General features: G+C 40.3%; 1 protein-coding gene across 6 annotated transcripts in view; it reads right to left on the bottom strand.

Moving 5' to 3' along the window:
* The window catches only part of daam2 (dishevelled associated activator of morphogenesis 2), a 113,091-nt gene that overhangs the window by 14,716 nt on the left and 77,948 nt on the right, over positions 1-20,427 (bottom strand). For 3 of the 6 annotated variants that reach the window (XM_084915201.1, XM_084915202.1, XM_084915203.1), the window contains exons 6-21: positions 14,654-14,987; positions 13,914-14,024; positions 13,251-13,354; positions 12,743-12,809; positions 12,531-12,648; positions 12,262-12,400; positions 10,134-10,157; positions 9,599-9,657; positions 9,295-9,479; positions 8,882-9,190; positions 7,937-8,044; positions 6,548-6,577; positions 3,709-3,815; positions 1,777-1,861; positions 1,127-1,233; positions 294-382 (exon numbers count right to left, since the gene is read on the bottom strand). In XM_084915201.1, coding sequence (XP_084771327.1) covers positions 294-382; positions 1,127-1,233; positions 1,777-1,861; positions 3,709-3,815; positions 6,548-6,577; positions 7,937-8,044; positions 8,882-9,190; positions 9,295-9,479; positions 9,599-9,657; positions 10,134-10,157; positions 12,262-12,400; positions 12,531-12,648; positions 12,743-12,809; positions 13,251-13,354; positions 13,914-14,024; positions 14,654-14,987 — 1,976 coding nt within the window. The remainder of the gene's footprint in view (positions 1-293; positions 383-1,126; positions 1,234-1,776; positions 1,862-3,708; positions 3,816-6,547; positions 6,578-7,936; positions 8,045-8,881; positions 9,191-9,294; positions 9,480-9,598; positions 9,658-10,133; positions 10,158-12,261; positions 12,401-12,530; positions 12,649-12,742; positions 12,810-13,250; positions 13,355-13,913; positions 14,025-14,653; positions 14,988-20,427) is intronic. The other 3 variants (XM_084915205.1, XM_084915207.1, XM_084915206.1) reach the window with 3 other exon arrangements.

The raw sequence follows: 20,427 nt of genomic DNA on the forward strand, positions 1-20,427 counted from the left end.
AATCCCTGCTGGATTTGGTTTCCTCACGTCAGCGCACATGTGCAGCTATGGTGCAGAGAGAAGTAGCAAGACAAGCCTTGATGAAAACATGAAGCAAAATTTTCATGCACATTGAAAGCCAATGCAATGACGGGGCATTGGCACAAGTTTGAGCAGGGCAACACAAATGGAGGTGAATTCCCGTTTGCACGAGTGAAACTGTCACTGATGTGTTTTATACAAAAATGGGGATCCAAGAAACAAAGTTCATGTTTACATAACCTTACAGTGGCCTCTGAGGTGTTTGTTCTTACCTTCAACCTTAGGCTTTGTTTCAGCAAGACGCTCTGCAAACTTCTTCTTAAAGAACAGAGCCTGCAGTCTCTGCTGGTAATGGTCAATTCTGTTGAGGAGAAAAGAGTGACAGAGGGGGGAAAAGGGGGGAGGTGAGTTACATCTGTCTCCAGGGGACTCCAAGTTCAAAGCTAGAAGTCACTCAACTGTGCAAAACTCCCTCTCTCAGTTTTCACTGCATTATCATCCAATAAGCGCCTATCAAAATGGAGAGTTGACAAATGGATTTGTTAAACTTGCTCAAAAGTTCACCAAAGGAGGGGGTGGGGGGGATTTCAAAGAGGGACTCAGGATATTAAATTGCAAAAAAAAGGAACTAACTAATTCCCAGATGTGTTCCTCAGACCAGCGGATATGTGGTCAAAAGGGTAGTAGCAGAGGAAACAAAGCAGAAAGGTGATATTTCATTAAAAGGAAACAAATAGATTTATCTGTCAGAAAAAAAAGAGTTCTGAGAACAAGAACAGCATCCAGGGAAAAGGCATTGATTTAGGCATTGGTGTTACTACAGTTGTCAAAACAAGACTAGTTTCTTCAGCTAAAAAAAATGAATCACACCCAAGCTTGAGGCTTGTTTGGGATTCCACCCTTGTCTCCGTGCATTGAAAGCTATCAATTTAGCACCCATTCCCTGACTGGATGATCTTTTCATTTTGCATTAAATCTGTTGCAGCTTCTTAGAAATTAAGTTCCTTTAAAATTAGTAAATTAAAACTGCAGTGAAACATATGAATTATACGCCTAACCTAGCATGGATGTTGTTACCTGAAGCCGAGTATCACACTATGTTTACCTGCTCATCTCAAAGAGGAAGCGATCAGCCCGGGCCATCCTCTCCAGCTCATGTTTGTGCTCCTCCAACAGGTCGATATCACTTTTCTCTGGGACAAACTTCAAAAGCTAGAAAGACAACAAAAATCCAAAAGTTCACGCAGAAGACTGTTGGCAGCATTTTAAACGACAGAATCGGGTCTGTTTTAATGCCGTGGAGCAACAATATTTAACAACAGATTGTAGCTTTGTGCCTTGTGTACAGAGATTTCACAGGCTGCTCTTAATCTAATCATGAAATTAGTAACTGTAGATAATCTGCAAATTCTTCTTTATTTTACATTTAGACACATTATTGTTAAACTCCATGCAACGAACAACATCTCATTTTTTTACTTCTACTCTTTGCGAAATGTTTCACCTTGTTATTTTACTTTACAATAATGCACCAATCCCAAATAAATATATCATTAAGATTTACTAACTATTGCATTCTGCTTTTATTCACTTTTTTTTTTTTTTTTTTTTTTTTTTACATTGCCTCACATTCCTTTGAAGCTTGATTATCATCAATAATTACATTTTCTTTCCATAATAAAGCAAGTATAGGGACATTGTTTTGACCCAACCAGTCGCAAAAAACCTGAAAAGCTTATTTTCACTGGACCATACCTGCTCCAGCATATCTTTAGCAAGCTCTTCTCTCTCATCCATCTCCAGGATTGCCCTCTTGATTTCTTCATTGCTCATTTTTAATCTAAAGAGTAAAAAAAAAAAATCTTTATTACAGTAAAAGAACTACTAGTGGACTAGCTCATTGCTCATAATACCAGCCTGGACCAGTGACAAACCCCAGGAACACTGCCAGCTGTTTTCAGTGCATCTGATCACTGAGCCGGGTTGCAATCAATAACAGCATTGTTAGTCTGTGCAGCAAACCCTTATTGACCAACTGCTGACCTCATTTGGGTCTAGTCTGTAGCCCAGGGTCATTTGCTATTGACACGAAAAGGAGTTCAGGGACCACGCTGATGTTTTGTCAGACACACAAAGAGCTCAGAAAGCATATGTATTGATCTGTAGAGGGGGTAGAGCTTAAATTATCAAAAGGGCTTCGGACCAGCGCTATTAGGAGACAGACAAATAGGAGCCATATTGCCAAGTGGATCTTAAATGATGACAATTGATTTAGGTTCAGATGCAGAGGGATTCAAAAGCCCTTGGGTGGGGGACTAGGGTTGAATAAATGCAAGTTAATATAATGTAAGCGACTCAATGTAGAGTCTGCTTGTAGCTGAATGTGTAATAATAGACTGAATTTTCACAGTAGAAATCAGAACATTACTTTCCAAGATGTTGCTTTAGCTATATAATGCTTTTAGATAAAGATGTATGGATTGAGTTACACTCACAGATGGCCTAGGTGTCCATTAAAAACACATTTCTGGCTCTAGATGCATGAGGCCATCATCCCAAGCAGCTCCCACACAGAGTTAGTGCTCTAACCCCTGACCTAATGTTACTTATTTATCAGTGGCCTGCGCTGAGGCCATTTCTTCAGCACTATAAAACTAATTAGCAGATAATTACTGTGGTTGAGTGAGCTCCAACCACTGCAAATACAACAAAGCAAAAAAATAAAATAAAATAAAACAAAAACAAAAAACATGCTGCAAGTAGTCCAGAAAAAAAAAGCTGGGAAACTCTTGGAAACAGTCATGTTGGACCTAAGCTGAAGGAATTAGCTGGAAAAGATAGGTTTCCAGAGAAGATCTGAATATGATTAAAAAGAAAAGATTAAAACGGCCTAAGTGAAAAGGTCCTGTTAGAGTTACACTAGGCATGAATCTAGAAATCAGGACTAAAAAGCTACTGGTTTAATGGCCTAAGCGAACCAGGCTTAAGAGTGTTCCAGGTCTGACAAATAGCCTGAGACTATACGTTTCACTTGTTTATAATATTTTAAATATTTTTTATAAAATTATTGCTTAATTTAATGAGGAAGTATCCAATATAACACTGTCACCATAGGCAAAAATATTCCTACATTTACTTCTCAACTATCAGGAAATAAGCCTGCACACTTCAAAATAAAACCAATAATCTCTCCAGACTGTAGTGGAGACTGGATGTAATAAAAGCATGAAAGACCTTCTCAAGCTCGTTAAAATAAATAAAGAAATAAAAGCCGTCTCATTGAAGAAAATAATCAAATATGAAGCCAACATTCTTCATATGAGATTTGCATGCTGAGAAGAGTCCGGTGTCAGCGATACATGTATACGTGGGAGGACAAACTTATCATACATGGTATATAGAAGGGACGGAAAAACCTTTAGCTTTGAAATAACCTGATCTATAAGTCTAATTCAAGAGAAAAATTAAAAAATAAAGCCAGACTTTTTTTAGCATAACAGTTACAATTTGTTACAGCATTTACAGAAGACTCACATGTATGTCATACGTTAGTGTAATCTGCATAAGAGTAACTCAAAAGGCAGCTTTGCAAGTTGCAGCGCATCGAGATCTCACAGCAGACGCTAATCAGCTGTTCACTGATGATGCGATACACTATGATTAATCATTCAAGCCGAAGCCCCTTACTTTGAAAGCAGGATGACACAATTCTGTGCACGTCTGCCATCAATGACTGACAGCTCTTTGACCTTCCGCGTGCTGACGTATATGTCATCCATCGAGCCAGTCTCTTTCTGCAGAAAGACAGAAAAACAGATTACGTTTTGCTCGCATAAAACGCAAAGCGTGCACACTGTAACGTCTTTTCCTCGCATCTGCATGACATCTTTAGCTGGTTGAGAGACGACCCCTTCTGAGCGTTTAACAATGTGATAATTTAGAACAGATTCACGAAACTCTGCTTTAAACTACCAAAGACAGTTTGTTGCAGTTGTTTAATCATTTATCAAACTCAGACTAAAAGGCTGCACTCTGGCCAAACACTTTAGTCATTCCCCCGACCTGTTTTTGCAGTTTTCTGAGGCCATAACGCACATCTCATTAAACATTATAAACTCCTTGACTCAGGATGGGAAAGGGCATGAAAACATGTGACACAAGCTGTGGAAAAAAAACAAAACAAAACAGCAGGTCTTGGGCGAGGACATTTTTTTGGTGAGTCACCATTGCAAATCCAATGCAGGCAAACCTATAAACTTTGCAGAGCAACAGGAAACATGGCTGATAGCTTGATGCAAGCCAGTCAGATATTTCTGTAAGCTCTGCACAAATGTAATATTAAAATGCACCAGGGGAAAGAACACATGTCTGAGAGGACTGCATGTTAAACGCATTCTATTTATGGTCTGATCTGCTTTCCTCCCTGCCAGAAAATGTTCTTCCTGAGGTCGTTGAGTATGACATTTGTAAAACAGATGTGGCTTGTAAAGAAAGTGTCGTTTTTCCATGTCCGTGCTGACCCAAGGTGCCTGGCAGCCGACTGAGGTTGGCACCGGGTTAGGGGGACAACTCCCATTCACTGAAAACTGCCAAAGCCCTCTCTGCACAAGCGGTGAAAGCTATTGTGCCAACTTAACCAAGTGTAACTGGAGACTTTATCTTTTCTAACAGCTATGAAGTAACAATGATGGAAATGTGGCGTTTACAATTGCATATTCAGGCTTTTTCCAGCTGAGATTATAATGAATAATTAAAGAAATTAAAGATGATTATTGTAATTATGGTAATCAACACAATAACAAACAGGCAAGATAAGGAGTAATAAGGCAGTGATGATTGGGATTAATGTGGACCCTCTACTCATTTGTATTGGCACCATTATATTATCCAGTGATGAAAATCATATCTTTAACACTGGAGAATTATTAACCTTAGTTTAAAGCAGTGCAAAATAATCTGATTTATGAAGCGTGTATGACATAAGATAGTTTTCTGGAAGTTTTCTGCACTTCTAGAGAGATGCCAGGAGAAACCTGAGACCAACTGGCTTCAAAATTTAAAAAAAAAAAAAAAAGACTGCACTTTTAGTTAATTTTTCTGAGATTTTTTTTTTTCCAAATTCTCCACCGTGCTCACTGGTTAATGTTGTTGCTAAATTTGGTTTTACTCCACTCATCGAGACTCTTTTGGTGAAGAAAGCTTTGGCTGGAAATGGTGCTAACAAGGGCAGTGAGATTGAACGGAAACTGCAAAACCATGGGCCATAAAACCAAAACAATTATCTTAAAGAAACGGTAAGCCTGTTTCAGCAAAAACAAAACAAAAACAATAGGTTTTTATACTAGGTGACCACTTTGGTGCCTAAACTGACCAAACAGAGAATGGAAAAAAAAAGTAATTAAGATAAGATCTCGAATGGCACACAAACTTGTGTTTCCTGGTTAAAAGTCATTTATCTGATTTGGACCAACACCATGCCCTCTGCCTCTCTTTACTGCCTTTGTAGTACTAGAGCCTAGAATTAAGCTGAAAAGAAAGCCAACACAAAACTGCAGTTCCTCTAGTGGCCACTAGTGGCCGCTAGCTCCCACAGTGTGTCAACCCGCAAAAACTTGCACGTTAAACCATTTAAGTTTACAGCAAACATAAACATGCGTACAGCTTGGTAAAAAAAATTGTTCATAAAAATTTTACAGTGCCTAATTTCTTTTCTTTTTTAATAACTTCAACACCTGGATATTGGCGGCTTTGTTAGAGAGGTATATGCCCACATAGGTAATGGATGCTTGTAGCTGTCTTGCTACACTATGTTTGTGAAGTTGGTGCCTTCTGGATAATTACTAATAAAAATATCTAGAAATTAATATGACTTGTTGGTGGATGTGCAATTGTATGGACCATACAGCAGTTCTGGTTGGTTTTAATGTTTCCTTATTCTGTTAGCAAAATTAGCAGATATGTGGGTCTGTCTATTGCAAACAAGCTAGCTTGCATTTGCTGCTAACATATTAGTCCACTGTCATCTAAATATAGTAACTTCTGGCTCCAAAAAGCCAGCATGGTGGTAATGGTGATGCTAATCTTACAGCTTTACAATGTCCCCAAAGCCAAAAGGTGATATCACTATGGCCACATCCATCTTTGATATACAGTCTATGGTTTTTGCATATCAACTCCACACAATGCTAGAGAGATATTTGATTTGACTGATGTTTTTGTTCTAACATATTTAGGTATAATAATGTTTAGAAACGTTCAGGGCTGCAGTGCACGTGTTCTGTCGTTAAGCTATGAGAATGCTTTGGCATTAGGAAACTGCACAGGATAATTTTATGTCATAACTTTTACACTGTATGACTTATCATTAATATTCAAAATCTTGATGCTAAGGTATGCCGATCAAAGTTCATACATTCAAACCCATTCATTACACTATTCTAGCTGGCTGGCTGGCTGCTTCTTTGTTGCAGAAGAGAAGATAACAGAGAAATAAAGATGGTTGAGAAGCTAGAGGATTTAAACTCACCTGTTTGAAGGATTGGTTAGTGAGCAGGTCCTGCCCAGGCAGTCGAAGAGTGCAGAGAGACACAAAAAAATTGAAAACACATGCAAAGATTAGCACATCAAGCAGAAAAAAGGTGGTGGCTAGAGCAAAGAAATATAACTACGCACACTACAAGCTGAAGCCGGGAAGCCCTCTGTGAGAAAAATCATCTACCGTCCGAGTCATCAGGGGCTCATGAATCTAAACCTCTCTGTACTGCATAAATTTGGTTTCTGTCTTCTCAAAGAGGTCGTGATTGTTATAATGAATTCTTTTGATTGCATCTACATCTGCCCTGACGTGGAAAAACACAACCATGAAAAATGACTGCGGTAACTAATCCTACCGAGGGCAAATGTAAACAAAAGCCCATTTTTAAAGTAGAAGGACCAGTGACAAGCTTAAAATAAGTAATTATGCCATGAATAAACACTGCAATACTGTCCAGCTGAATCAAATCTAGCCAAATGGAATCGAGTTGTCAAAGCCAGGAAGATGTTGGGTTTTATGTGGCTACGTCCATAGAGATCTGAATTTAACCGTTGGCCTGCGCCAATAAAAACCTGCTCTGTATAAATAAATAGCCACAGTAAATCACTGTCAGAAACAACCTCAAGTGACCCATTCCTCTTTAATAAAAGCCTGCAAAGAGAGGATGGGCTTAAGGCTGTCAGAAGGCTTTTAAGCGACACTGTAAAATACATTACAAAGGAATTCAACAATGTTAATGCTTCAAAAGAGACTTTGCATTGAGCCAACTAATTAGAGCAAATCAACATTCCACTTAAACATATTTAAATCTGCGTAATATATCAGTTTGTGTAATTCCACCCAATATTACCACATGACAAGTGGTGTGCAATTAGTTTGTGGCACAGAGGGGTGTAATTGCGCCGCACTGTATGGTGTTGCCACCAAGACAATTATCCTATTAGTTAGTGCCATGATTTAGTGAATGCCCTCTTTATTTTAGCTTTGGTAAAAAGTTTCCTGTATCGTGACTCCTCGTGACTTCAGCGGTTTCCTACATGTCGCCCTGATTCATGAGCCCATGAAGAACCAGTCAAGGTCTCACACAAATGCTCTGCAGACACTAGTGCAAAGCAGCAGCTCTGTGGTATCTCTATAATAAGGCATTCAGCAGTGAACAGCTGCTCATGTTAGCCCGGAGCTGGACCTTGGCACTCTCAAAAGTTCCTTTTTACACAACCCACCCTTTAGCCTGTCACACACACTTTCACTAATACACACAGTTCAAGAATCTAGGCCAATATGGTACTCCACACACACAAAACAATTGCTTATACGCACACACTCCCACACTCACTTCCAAGTCATAAAACTACAAGCCACTTCCAAACAAATCCAAACCTGTTGTCTCTGATATGCTGAAAACATCTTCTCTATGTCTTTCAGGTCGAGGATCTTGAAAGCTCTCAGATCATCAATGTCGCTCCAGATGGTGCCATTGATCATGTTCTAAAAACAGGGTGGAGTGACATAAGAGGTTCATGCGTATACACTGATTCATTCACAATTGCTCATTTTAAAACGGTTACAGTTCAAAATATGAGGTCAGCATATGTACAAACAATCCCCGCGCGCCAAAATTTTCAGGCTTCAGACTGCTCTAAACACTCCACTTCAGGATGTTTTTTTCATCCTCTCCTCTGTGGGATGTCACAGAGTGGGGACATCCTTACATGGTTGCTGAGGCAGACAGCTTTGGCTGTGAGCACAGAAGCTGAGTGAAGTGGTAGATGGGACCTAGAATATGATGAACTGAAGGTGAACTGAAATGAAGATGCAGTGTTACATAAAAAAGGAGAAAAGAAAACCTCTGAGGCTGAAAAAGCAAATGTAGAAGTTCCAAAAAATACATTTCCACAAAGCAGATATGCAGGTTACCAGAACGCCAAAGTTGAGGCTTCAAAATGAGACTCCATCTTTCCATCTTTTATATACAGTCTATCCCCAGAAGAGTCCAAAAATGATAATGTAGACAGAAAAAGCACAATAGGTCCACTTTAAGTGCTGATTTGAGTTTTATTATAATTCATATCCACTTCATATTTATTTTTTGCTATTTCAGAGTACTAGAAGTAATACTAGAAGTACTAAAGAGGAAAATTTTCTAATTTTGACAACAATATACAGACATATATATGTCACAAATTAATGGCCGGACATGTTCACCTTTTATACACAAACGATAGTTCAACCCTTTTATGTTAATGTGCTTACATTTTGGGAAACCCATGGCTTGAATGACCCCCACCCATTAGTTTAACAATGCAGTTTTCCATGTTCACTCACCTCTCCTAGTTTGGCCCAGTTGAAGGACTTCAAAGGATGTGAAGGCTGAGGGATGGACTTGGAGTGCATGCTGCTCATCGAGTTAAACGATGACGGAATGGGAGGAGGCGGAGCTCCAAAAATAGGTGGGGCTCCTGGTGGAGGAGGTGGTGCCCCAGGTGGAGGAGGTGGAGGTGGGGGAGGCGGGCAACTGAATGGTAGAGGAGGTGGGGGTGGAGGAAAGCCGCATGTCATAGGTAGTGGAGGCGGAGGCATAGGGCCGCCAGGAGGAGGAGGAGGGGGAGGTGGGAAGGATACATTTCCGCCCTGCTGGAGGTCAAATGAAAGATCAGTTACTAAATAAACCATAAAAAAAGTGATTACAAATTACTTTAAATTGATGAATAAATTAAACATAAACATTAGCAGCTCACAGCGATGTCACTGATGCGCGACGACAGGTCCAGCACTTGTTCCCGGGCCGAGCGCAGCTCCACACCTTCACGCTGTAGTTTATCCTTCATCTTGTTCAAAGTCTTCATCATGTCCTCTTTTTCCTGCGTTTTGGTCTCACACTCCCGCTCTTTCCGCTCCAGTTTAGCTAGCAGCTCTGCATGCTCTAAAATCAAACAGTGGTGGAGCAATGGGTTGGCACGGTGTTAGCAGATTTGGATAACAGTGAATACAGGCAAGAAGAAAGATAAAACCATGATGGGTTCTGGTGAACTTTAGCTTTACCTTTTCTGAATTTCTCTGCTTGTTCTCGCCATTGTTTCACCTCATTTTCATTGACCAACCTGTGAGGCAGACAGACAAAAATAAGCACAGAGAAAGTGGACACTGGTCTGCAAAGAATTCTTGCATATAAGAGGAAACTTCAGTCCAAACATGTCAATACAGGACATTTGAGAAACCCATTGATCAGGGTTACTTCTGCTTTACTTCATCTTTGCGAGAGGGATTGAGATTTATTTCCTGCATTGACCGGTTTGTTGCAGTTTCCTCTTTTAAGCATCGTTATACAGCATTAGTGCTCAAATAAAACCTGTCAGTTATCTGTTATGAGTTCTAACTCCTGGTTCTTGGCTCAGATTGAGGTTAAAGTTATGTTTAGTTTTAAAATTAAGGTTAAAGGAGGTAAGGAATGCACATTGCTGATCATTGTACATGTAAACAAAAAACACAAATATGAGATATAAGTGTAAGTTAATAAATATATTGTATTTAGTGGGATTTTTTTTTTAATTGTAGTAGAAATAGTGGAAAGTGAAACCTTGAGCTCCACTGGTAGCTTTGGCTAGAGTTGAGAGAAAAACATGTTGCATCATCACTACTCACAGAAAAGCTGTGCTTAACAAGGAGCCTAAATACATAAAATATTAGACAATCAATGCACCAAAAATAGGATTGCAATAATAAATAATATAATTAAAAATATCATTTTTTTTAAAAGAAGAAATTTATTTTTGCATTAATTGCTGTGTTTTGATTTATTTGCGTGAATTTATCAATTTACCCACTTAAATTTTGTTTTTTGTTTTTTTTAAACTTAACTTGTTAAATAATACATTAAGAAAATAGATGTAACTATGATTATATTAAAATACAATAGTTACAATAAATAAAATATTGCTTTCATTTATTTTTCATTATTTTTTATAATCTATTCAACAATTTAAACCAAAAAACAACAGGTAAAGATTTAGATTGTAAATATAAATCGTAATTTATTCATATATTTATTTATTTGGTTTTCATAGTTTTGGAAGTTTTGGATAGTTTTGGCACTTTTGGTCCTCCATAGCCTGGCTGCCACAGAGGACAATAATACCCACTGTGATGATGGTTCACACTTAAAGGCATCAATTCACACCAGGAAAGCAAACTGGGCATTAGTCAGTTTCGGGGCCTTTAAAGTGGTCGTGTTTAAGAAGTTGATTACAGAGTCAATACTGCTCTATTTATAGTTGAAGCAATGTTAAAAGGATCCAACTGATTAAAACAAAAAGACACAATCAGTTTTTGTTGACTGGTCAAATAAACATTTTTGCATGACTGTGGAAAAATGTGATTTGTACAAGAGCGTTAATTCTGGGGTCGGGCACACGTGTGAATATTCAGAGCCGTCGTCATAGTGACCACAGATGATGAATGACTTTGTCTCCCGGCTGTTTTAACATGTGCTCCACCATCTGAGCTAACACGGCACTAGTCGTACGTTCTTACCCGTTAACCGTCAGGACCTCCTGCGTGCAGCCGATCCGGTAAGGAAATCGCAGCTTATGCACGCTTTTTCCAGGCAACATTTATTCTAAGAGAGTTTATGGAAACACAACAAGAGGCTGGCAGCAAATGTAAAGTGAGGGGAAGGTTTCCACCACTCTGATGCATCTTCAGTTAATAGCAATGGGCATCCAGGCTCAGATGCAGCATCCAAGTTTGCATTCTGATCGCTACTGGAAATAATTCTGCTCAAGCGTGCTGATTGCACTAACAACAGTGGGTGAATACTTCACCAAGCTACATGTTTTATGGTGCTTTCACCACAAAGACTAAACACATTCATCTGTTATGGTAAGCTTGCTTTTAAAAATAACAAAAATGAGGAGAACTGAAGGGAAGAATGACAGCACCAAGCTACGGCAAAGACAGAGCTCTAAATTCAGTCTGTGTGCACTTGTCATGTACCGAGACCCTGACTTAGCAATGATCATTTGGCTGTGCAAACCTTCTCGTTCCAAGCCATAATGCTTCCCCTCTTGTCTGCCTCGCTGCACCTGAACATGGCTGACTTGGCCCAACAGCCCTCCTAATGCGATTAGAACAATTTCCTTTTGATCTCTGGCTTCCACTTCCATGCCAGTTCACACACATAGCAAGGTTTCCTCCGATTCAGTCCAAGACCCCCTGCTGCCACCTTCACATCACCTCAGCTTCCTGTAAAATTACATTCCCTGCTCCCTTTTACCACGTGCTCCTCTGCAATAGCCTGCAAAACCCTGTGGTTTATTGTATATGCATATGCTCCTCTATACTAAAACACCATATTCCAGTGTTTATCTCTCCCAATCTTTGATATAGAAGAAACACATGATATCAGGGCTTTGATCTCTGTTGCTAGTGATGCTGATTAAATGCATTAACTACAAGATTTTCTCAGAAAGTTGGAGTGTTTACAGTACTGGGGGATGAGGAGAAGCTTTTGAAAAAGGCATTGAGTGGTTGATTGACTTGAATCATCACTTGCAGCAATCATTCCCAACTTTTTCCCGGTGGGCATGAGGTACAAGCAGCCCTGGCAGGGTATCAATCAAGATCCTGTCATATAAATACATTACTATAGTAAAAAGCTTCATTAGCAATCATGTGTCTACTGTTGATCAATGAGAGATTTCACTCACATGCGAATGATGTTCTTTACATTGAAGTTGTCCAGAGGGGAGATATCGGGGTCCTCTCCCTTGTCGTCCTGCATGACGATCTGCTGGAGGATCCGGTCTAAGAGCTGCCAGTGCTGCAGGGTGCCACCACTACGCTTATCTGTTTTTTAGGGTTTTTTTTTCATGAATAAAAAGCTCAATAAGCTCAATATAAAAAGATGAACACTGAAGCAAAGTATAGCCTAGAAATACTTGATGTTTTTTCTCCCCAGGTAAACGTGAGTACTCACAGGGCATCTGCAGACAGTGTTGCAGGATGGAGAGGAGGTGTGGGTAGGAATCTGTGTGGCTCAGCTTCTTCTTGATCAGCTCAAACATGGCACCAGCACTTTTAGTATCTACATGGGTCTGTTGAGTAAACAAAAGGAATCGGTACCACACAGCTGTTTAATTAAGTACAATCGAAAAGGAACACACTAATGTCAAACCAGGGAAAACTCACCATATCAAATCTTTTGGCCAGCTCAGAGTCGTCCTCGTTTCGCACCATCTCAAAGAAATCCAAATGCCTAAACAGAGAGATAAAAAAAAATGTTCCTTCATTTGATCCCAAACTTCTGTATTTATTTAATTACCTTTAGAATTTTACTACTTGTTAATAATAACTGCTTGTAAACATTGGGGGTGGGGGTGGGGGGGTAATGAAAAGGGGACAATGCATTTCTTTGTGGAGTTTCAAATGTTAAAGAGGGCTTACTCTCCTCATTTCCAGCTCCTTATTTCTATTCCTAGACTGTACTAGGGTAGCATGATTCACTATATCTGATTTGGTCTTGATTGGATTTCCCGTCTATTATCTTAATCAACATATAAACATATAAACCCTGTTTGAGACAACAGTACCGCAGTGATACTCCATTTTAGGAAAATTAAATGAAAAGGGGGGGTGTCTTATTATTTTTAAAAACACATCAAAGATTTAAGTTTCCATTTCTTCATCAGTGACTCACCTATCCAAAGTGGCGTTTTCATGCTCTCTGAGCTTTTCGATGACCGGCTGTATGCCCAACATCAGGAACTCGTACCTTAGATGGAGGCGAAACTCCAGGTTGTCCTGAACATAAAGGATCAAACAATAAGAGAGGACACGAAGCTGTAATAAATCCGTATGTCATATTTAATGGGACATCAGATACCTCAGAATCTAAAAAGTGTTGCATGTACCTTGGTATGTATCATCTTTAAGCAGCATTTTAGCATAATTACAAAAAGAAGGCTTTGATTCCAAAACCCACTGCTATCTCTAAAATTCTCTAACAGGTCCTGTCTTTTATTTTGTTTACTCGGTACAAAATCTTTAACTAAAAAGTCAACAGTTCTTAGAGGAAAACACCATCTATGTTGATCATGATGATCCACAAACAAAAGCCATGCCACTCCATCCATAGTCAAAGCATGGCTGCACTTTATCGTATATTTCACTCAATTTACCTTTAAGCTCAGAATGAAACAAACTTTATTATTTGTGAACCATAAAAAACAAACAGCCTCTCCTGATGCTTTAGTGACTTACAAGTATTTAAGAAATCTCTTTCCATGAGAGTTACACTCATTAAGTTTTGTATACAGTTATTTAGAGTGTGTTTAACAGGCATGAGGCTGTGAATGCAGACCTCTCCAGCCCCAGCGTTGAGCACGGCGTTAATGAAAGACATGATGGCGGTCTTTAAGTTGACCTCGTCTCTGTAGCGTCCTGTACTTTTGTCCAGCTCATTCAGCAGCGTCTGGAAGATCAGAGGAGACGGCAAAGTTAGTCAGCAAGTGCGTTTGATCGAAAAAGAAAAAGAAATTAATTGGATAGTAATTTCAATCTATATTTAATTTAACAGGGAAGCAGCACAGGGCTGCTGTTCTCAGTTCTTGCCCCCTTCTTTGCCTCTTAAACTGACCTTTGGCACTCTTTAGTATCTTAATCATAATTCAAAGAAACATTAAAAGCCCTCGTAAGTTTGAATCACTCAGCTCCTGTGGTGTTAGCTTAGCCAAGGTGGCATGATTTACCGCACACCCCAGGGGATGTATGAGATGTGGTTTGTTGATTCAGTCCTGCTAGTCACTAAAGCACTACACATACTGTGACCTCCATAACTTAAGATGTCCTCACCTGCCTTTAATAACGCATGTGTGTTGACGTAACCCAAGGCCAGCCGTCTGAGGCACTGAAGCACAATTCTCCAACTTATCAAAATGACCGCAGCTTGATTTATTTTAGCATTACCCAGAAATATTTGTCTGCCTTTACCCATAATCTATGTCTGCCTCACACTGTCAGCAAAAGCTCCTCAAGCCTGAATGTGCCACGTGACATGCCCCTGCGTTAACCTCAGATACTAACAAAAAAAGCTTCTCTTACCTGGAAGCGAGTCCTCTCAGCAGCATATTTCTGGTAATGTGCCATGGCTTGAAGCACCTTCTTGTGTCCATCTGGCACCAGGCACACCGCCCCAAGAATCTCCAGTACTGCCACTTTGGTCTTGAAATTCTCTGTCCGGAGGCTCTGTGAGATGGTATTGATGCTCTGCGGGTGGGCCAGGACATGCGCACGGCCCTGCGAGTTGTTCATCAGTGCCTTGATGCACCCGATGACGGAGGTGTGGACGCGGCTCTCTGACGTCTCGTAGTCCATGCTGCGCAGGAAGTTGAGGAGGCAGGTGAGGCCGTCCAACTCGATGAAACGCGTAACAAACCTAATGGAGGAAAGGCGCAGGGTAAAGACTGAGCCAGTGTGCTAGTTTACAACCAACGCACAATATAAAGACAAAGGTTCATACTAAAACTGTAACCTAACCCATAGTTTAACAACACAGTGAAATTCATGCTTCCATAGTTCCCGGTGATACACTGGGCCTTTCTCCTCCAGACCCCTTCCCATGTCTTCTCTCCTGCAGTTTGTGTTTTTGCCTTCTGTTTGTTAATCACAGTTTTCCTGTGCTCCTCTTTTCTCTCTTCTTTTTCACAGCAAACTCTCAAGTGTTGCTCACAGGGGATCATATCTTTTGTTTTTCTTCTCCCTCTAGTGTAGCCATAGAATATAAAACTCTGTTAGAGGCCAGTAGTGGTGAACTGGCACTGGACAAATATAATGAAAGTGAAAGTGTTTGTGCCTCTGTGCTCACAGATGGATGAAAAAAGTTGGGGATTCACTATGGACATCAATCTTTTTGGACTTCACTTTTCCATTTATCTCATTTGAAGGGAAAAAAATCCTCATTTTTGACACTTCTCTCCTGCTGACCATCAAGTGGCTGAACTAATTAGAGAGCACTGAGCTATTGACCTCTGTGGATGAGAAGCAGACTGGTTGAGTGGCAGGCAGGACATGTAAACAGTGAGGGATGTCACATCCAGCGAGCACAGTGGGGGCTGGACTGTAAATGACCTTCCCACTCACTAAGATTCCTGATAGGCCTCATAAATTACTTCAAACAAACATGGGATTGTAAGGAGAAAAGAAAGGGGAGAGGAAGAGGAAAGAAGCATGGAGTCAAGAAGACAAAGGGACAGAGAGGAAAGAGAGCGAGAGTCTGACAAGAGGGTGCTGAGAGCTGAGATTTATTACCATTCATTGTAGCAAATACATTGTTTTGACGCTTTTAGAAGTATGCAGACCATTCCCCTCCCACTGCTGTCTTGGCACAAAGAAATGTGAAAAAATATAATGCCGAAAAATCTATTTATTATCCTTTATGACGAGGCCAGAGCTCTTCCTCTGCTCACACATGATTAATCCCAGATTTCCAGCAGATGCACTCACAGAAACTCAACCTGGCACGTCCAGTAAATCTCTTAAAGAGATATCATCCTCTGATCTCCAGCAGGCTCATACAGTATGCACGCATGCATACAGTCAGCCTTTCTTGGCAATGCATTCAGAACACTCATGCAACCTTTCAGCAGACTTTCCTGTTTGAGCAAAGACGCTGTAGTCTCCACTCTGCACCACGGTGACAAAAAAGAAATCCAACGTATGAGATATGAATTGAGTCAGATGTAGCACAGACAGTGGAAGCAGAGAAGTCAGAACAAAGCCAACTGTTTTAAGTTCCACATTATATCAGTGACAAGCCTTTGGCCGGCCACGCGCCTGTCCACGAACCGAGAGCCCACCTCAGAGAAAGAGCTTTCATAGTGGAAGAGAAATTAAGCTGAACATCGCTGTGATTAATGTATGGAAAGCTGAGGGTGACAGATGTTGTTCTTGGAGTTTGGGTTCAAAAGAGTGGACGAGATTCAAGACTTCGCTCACTGCCAGCTTCACTTCGCTCCCCAGTATGCACCAACATAACCTTTGCAGCATAACCCGATGCCCGTGCGGGCGCTTAAGCAGATACATGTAAAAATATACATGCATGTCTCTTTAAAACATTCAACAGTGACTAATCCTCTGGACCGTTACTAAACCTAGTAAGCTGACATTCAACAATTCTCTCCTCCTCCTCACTTTATTTTCTCTCCAGTGAGCACTTGAATCAATGGATCCCATATCCTCTGACTTTGTAGTCCCCTCTTGTCTTCTCCTCTCCACTGACATTCACGCTCAGCCGACTGGCGCGCATGGGTTTCTGTCCTCCCCCCTTTGCTCTTGGAACAACCGCTGCATACTTCAAAACCCGCAGTGAAAGCTCAACAACTGCATACAATATGAGCACAGGCAGAGCTGCCGAACAATACTGACGCTGAGCCAAACACACACATACACACACAAATAGGTCTTCACACAGATGAAAGAAAGAAAGAAGCAAGAAATAAAACTTGGAACAGTATGAGGCTAAACAAAAGCGACAGAGGAGCAGGAAAAAGTCAAGGCCTGCGATGGTCAAAGGTAAAGTCTCGGATTAAAATTTGAAAAAAGCCCTAAGATATTTGCTTTATCTTAGATTATTAAATGAGTTTCAGTGCTGCTATCTTAAAAACAACATTGTAATTTGTATCTGTATTGATCTAAAAAGCATAAAAACCCCTCAGCCAGAGGCAGAGGACGGTGTGGGAAGCTAATCCAGATGCTCAAATTTAAATTTCATTCCAACCAAACGTATTTTTTGCTGCAAGACATTCTGCCTTTTTGAACTGTGGATGACCCGTGTGTGGCAGACAGTTGGCCGACAGTTCGCTCTCGCCTCAAAGCCTAACCACACAAACTTATCAAAGGCCAACACTTCCACACACACAAACTCAAGTGATCATGTGCCTTTCTAACTCTCGTTTACCCCTCACTTAATCACACGCACACTCATCATCTCCTTCAGACACCCACTCATCTATATCCAGACACATTTTCACACGTCATGTTCGACTATAAAAGGTCTCCAAAGACAACGAGAGCCCGGGAGGTTCTCCAGAGGTGCTGATTAAACTGTGACCAAGGTGTCTGCAGGGCTTTTAGGAAAAGTCATACGATAATCAACATTACTCTCATTTTACTCGATGTGGTAAATGAAGGGTTGAGCATAAAACTGTCACATATGTAGATAGAAGTTACAATACAAACCCTATCTGAGGTGCACACCTGTGATTTGTACATATATAGTATATCATGACTGAATGGTTTACTGGTTGTACGTGTATGTGTATATGTGTGTGACTTTTTCCGCACACAAACATTGACAGATCAAAGATTCCTTGTACAAAGTCAGTGTGATGTTTCTGATGTGTTCAAAGATTTTTAGTGTATGACTGAGTTGGCATCATGTGTCTCACCTCCTGCTAAATCTACCAGGGCACCACAGCCAGCCTACATGAAGCAGGAGTATTTCCAGTTGTGAAAATGTACCTGACTATCTCCTGCTTTATGCCACATGTGAGAAAAGGCAACTGTCAAAAATGATTCTCATTACACTCAATTCATATGAGGCAATGACTGTAGTCATTAAAGTCAAGTACAAATCATGTGACCACACCACAGCAGTGTTCTAGGGCGATCAGATAAGATCACTTTTTTTCTAATTCACCCAGAGAGTTGAAGCCTTTATTTCCCAACTAATGATGATGTCTCAAATGGCATCATGTGGGGTAATTTAATGGACTAGACCCAGCATTGCCCAGGGGAAAGAAAGGTTTTATACAATACTTACAAACAGGTTTCTAAAAGTAAAATTAGTTGTGTTTCTCTTTAACAGACATAAGCTCTGTATTTGTAGGTCAAAAGAGGGTAATTCAATGGAAACCTAATGGGAATTAACTATAAAGTATAAGTATTGAAGATAATTTATCTCAATTTCAGGACTGGGACCATACCTCATACACTCCTCTTCCGGTTCTCCAGCTATGTATGCTTTCCTGCACTGTGGAAGACTTGTTCTCATTTTCGTGACTCACCCTCACTCGCCCTCCCTCACGCCCCTTTTTAGTCTTTTCTGTCAAATCTAATTGAGGATGTGGTTTCTGCTTGCAAAAAAGATGATCTCAACTACTTTTTCTTTTTATGGATATAAAATACTGAAATTTCACTTACCAAAACTAGAGTACAGACTTCTTCCATGGTTTGCTTATACATTTAACTGGACAGCAAACCATAACTATATTAAAAATAGGCACTAAGAGCAGAAACATGTTCAGTTCTTGTCTTTTCATTTTGGCTTTAACCCATGAGGTTGCCGTTTAGGATTAAAGTGAAAGTGAAGTATAACCCCTGTGCTCAACTCCACTTTTTCCCCACTCTCCATCTGTTCAAACCTGCCTGCATGGTCCACCTGGCCATCACTCGTTTCTTTCCATTTCCTGTTTAACTACTAAGTACCAAAGGGAGAGAAATCAGCGCTCTAAGAGAAGCAAACACTCCATCTGAGACTCTTTGAAGGTGTGAGACTCTACTCCCCCACTAATGTATTTGGTAATATGTGAAAACAGATATAAAGTTCACCCTCTGTTGAGCGGAACCTTTGAGAGATCTGTCGACAAAATGTTTTGAAGGATAATATTTGCATGTGATGGCAGCGAAACATCCAAAGAGCTGTTGACACAAGAGCAGGGTGAAAGGCTGCAGTCGACTCGAGTAAATATTCTTGCTGGAACAGATTTGCAGAAACAATGTCCACAGAGAGCCGCCTTGGGAAGCACTACAATGCTCTGCTGACATGAGCCTGGGAGTGCAATGCATTGTGGGCCAGAATGGCCTCAGTGACCTCCACGATAGCTCAGTTTCCTGTCCTCGTGCAGTTATGTCGCAACGGAAATGACAATGATGGAGGAGGGTCACGTCTTAGAAGCGCAAAGCACGCTCATCAACATGAACATAAACATCAGTGCAGATGTGCAGATGACTCAGATGACAAATCAACAGTGATTATGAAAGTATATCCAACTGCATAGTTAAAATACCACAAGTAAACATTCAAATATTTGGACGCTAACTGGAAATGTACACCAGAATGTGTATATTTCATTTAACTACATAGCTGCAGCAGTTTGTGTTTGCCTATCTACCCTCACATGCCCACTTGAGTTGAGATTCAGCTTTACGTGAGTAAATACACAACCGCAGTGTGATGCTTCAAGCTCCATTTGACAGCTGGTAAACAAAACAATAACTACCGGCATGGACGCGTGATAAGCTGCTAACTCGAGGGGAAGAAATCATTTTCAAAATGCCTCCTTTTTTATGGCTGCTTAGAAATAATCACATTTATATTTGAATGAAGACATCTGGGCCATTAAATTAGTTTCCAACCATCAAAAAAAGGTTTCTGGTAAATGGCAAATTAAGTGCAGCATCACTCACAGGGGAAAGAATATTTCGCCTGTGGTCTCCTCTTACAGGGAGGCATCGATACAGTCCAATTGTTCTGTTATTGAGTGATTTCATTTTTCTTGCACCAGCCTACCAACTTCAGTTTAATAAACATTAAGCCTTTGGCATTTTAAGGCATGGACAAACTTATGCATGGGTCGTTTTTTTCTTTTAGATTTTGGGTCTCATCTTTCCACTAGTTTGATAGATTAGGTTTTGTGGAATTAAACAAGTCCAAAATTCACATTTAGGAATTTATTTAAGTGCATGTTGTCCAACGGAAATTGGTGCTTAATGAGATCTAGAACGACGTCTAGCAAAAGCCACAAACCTCACCAAGCTCTAGCAACCACAACTACTAGACCATCATCTCATACTTCCTCTATTTCCAGCACTTTCAT

The sequence above is a fragment of the Perissodus microlepis genome, chromosome 19, assembly GCF_051167445.1.
Source record: "Perissodus microlepis isolate ML-2025 ecotype Zambia chromosome 19, ASM5116744v1, whole genome shotgun sequence".
Taxonomy (NCBI): Eukaryota; Metazoa; Chordata; class Actinopteri; order Cichliformes; family Cichlidae; genus Perissodus; species Perissodus microlepis.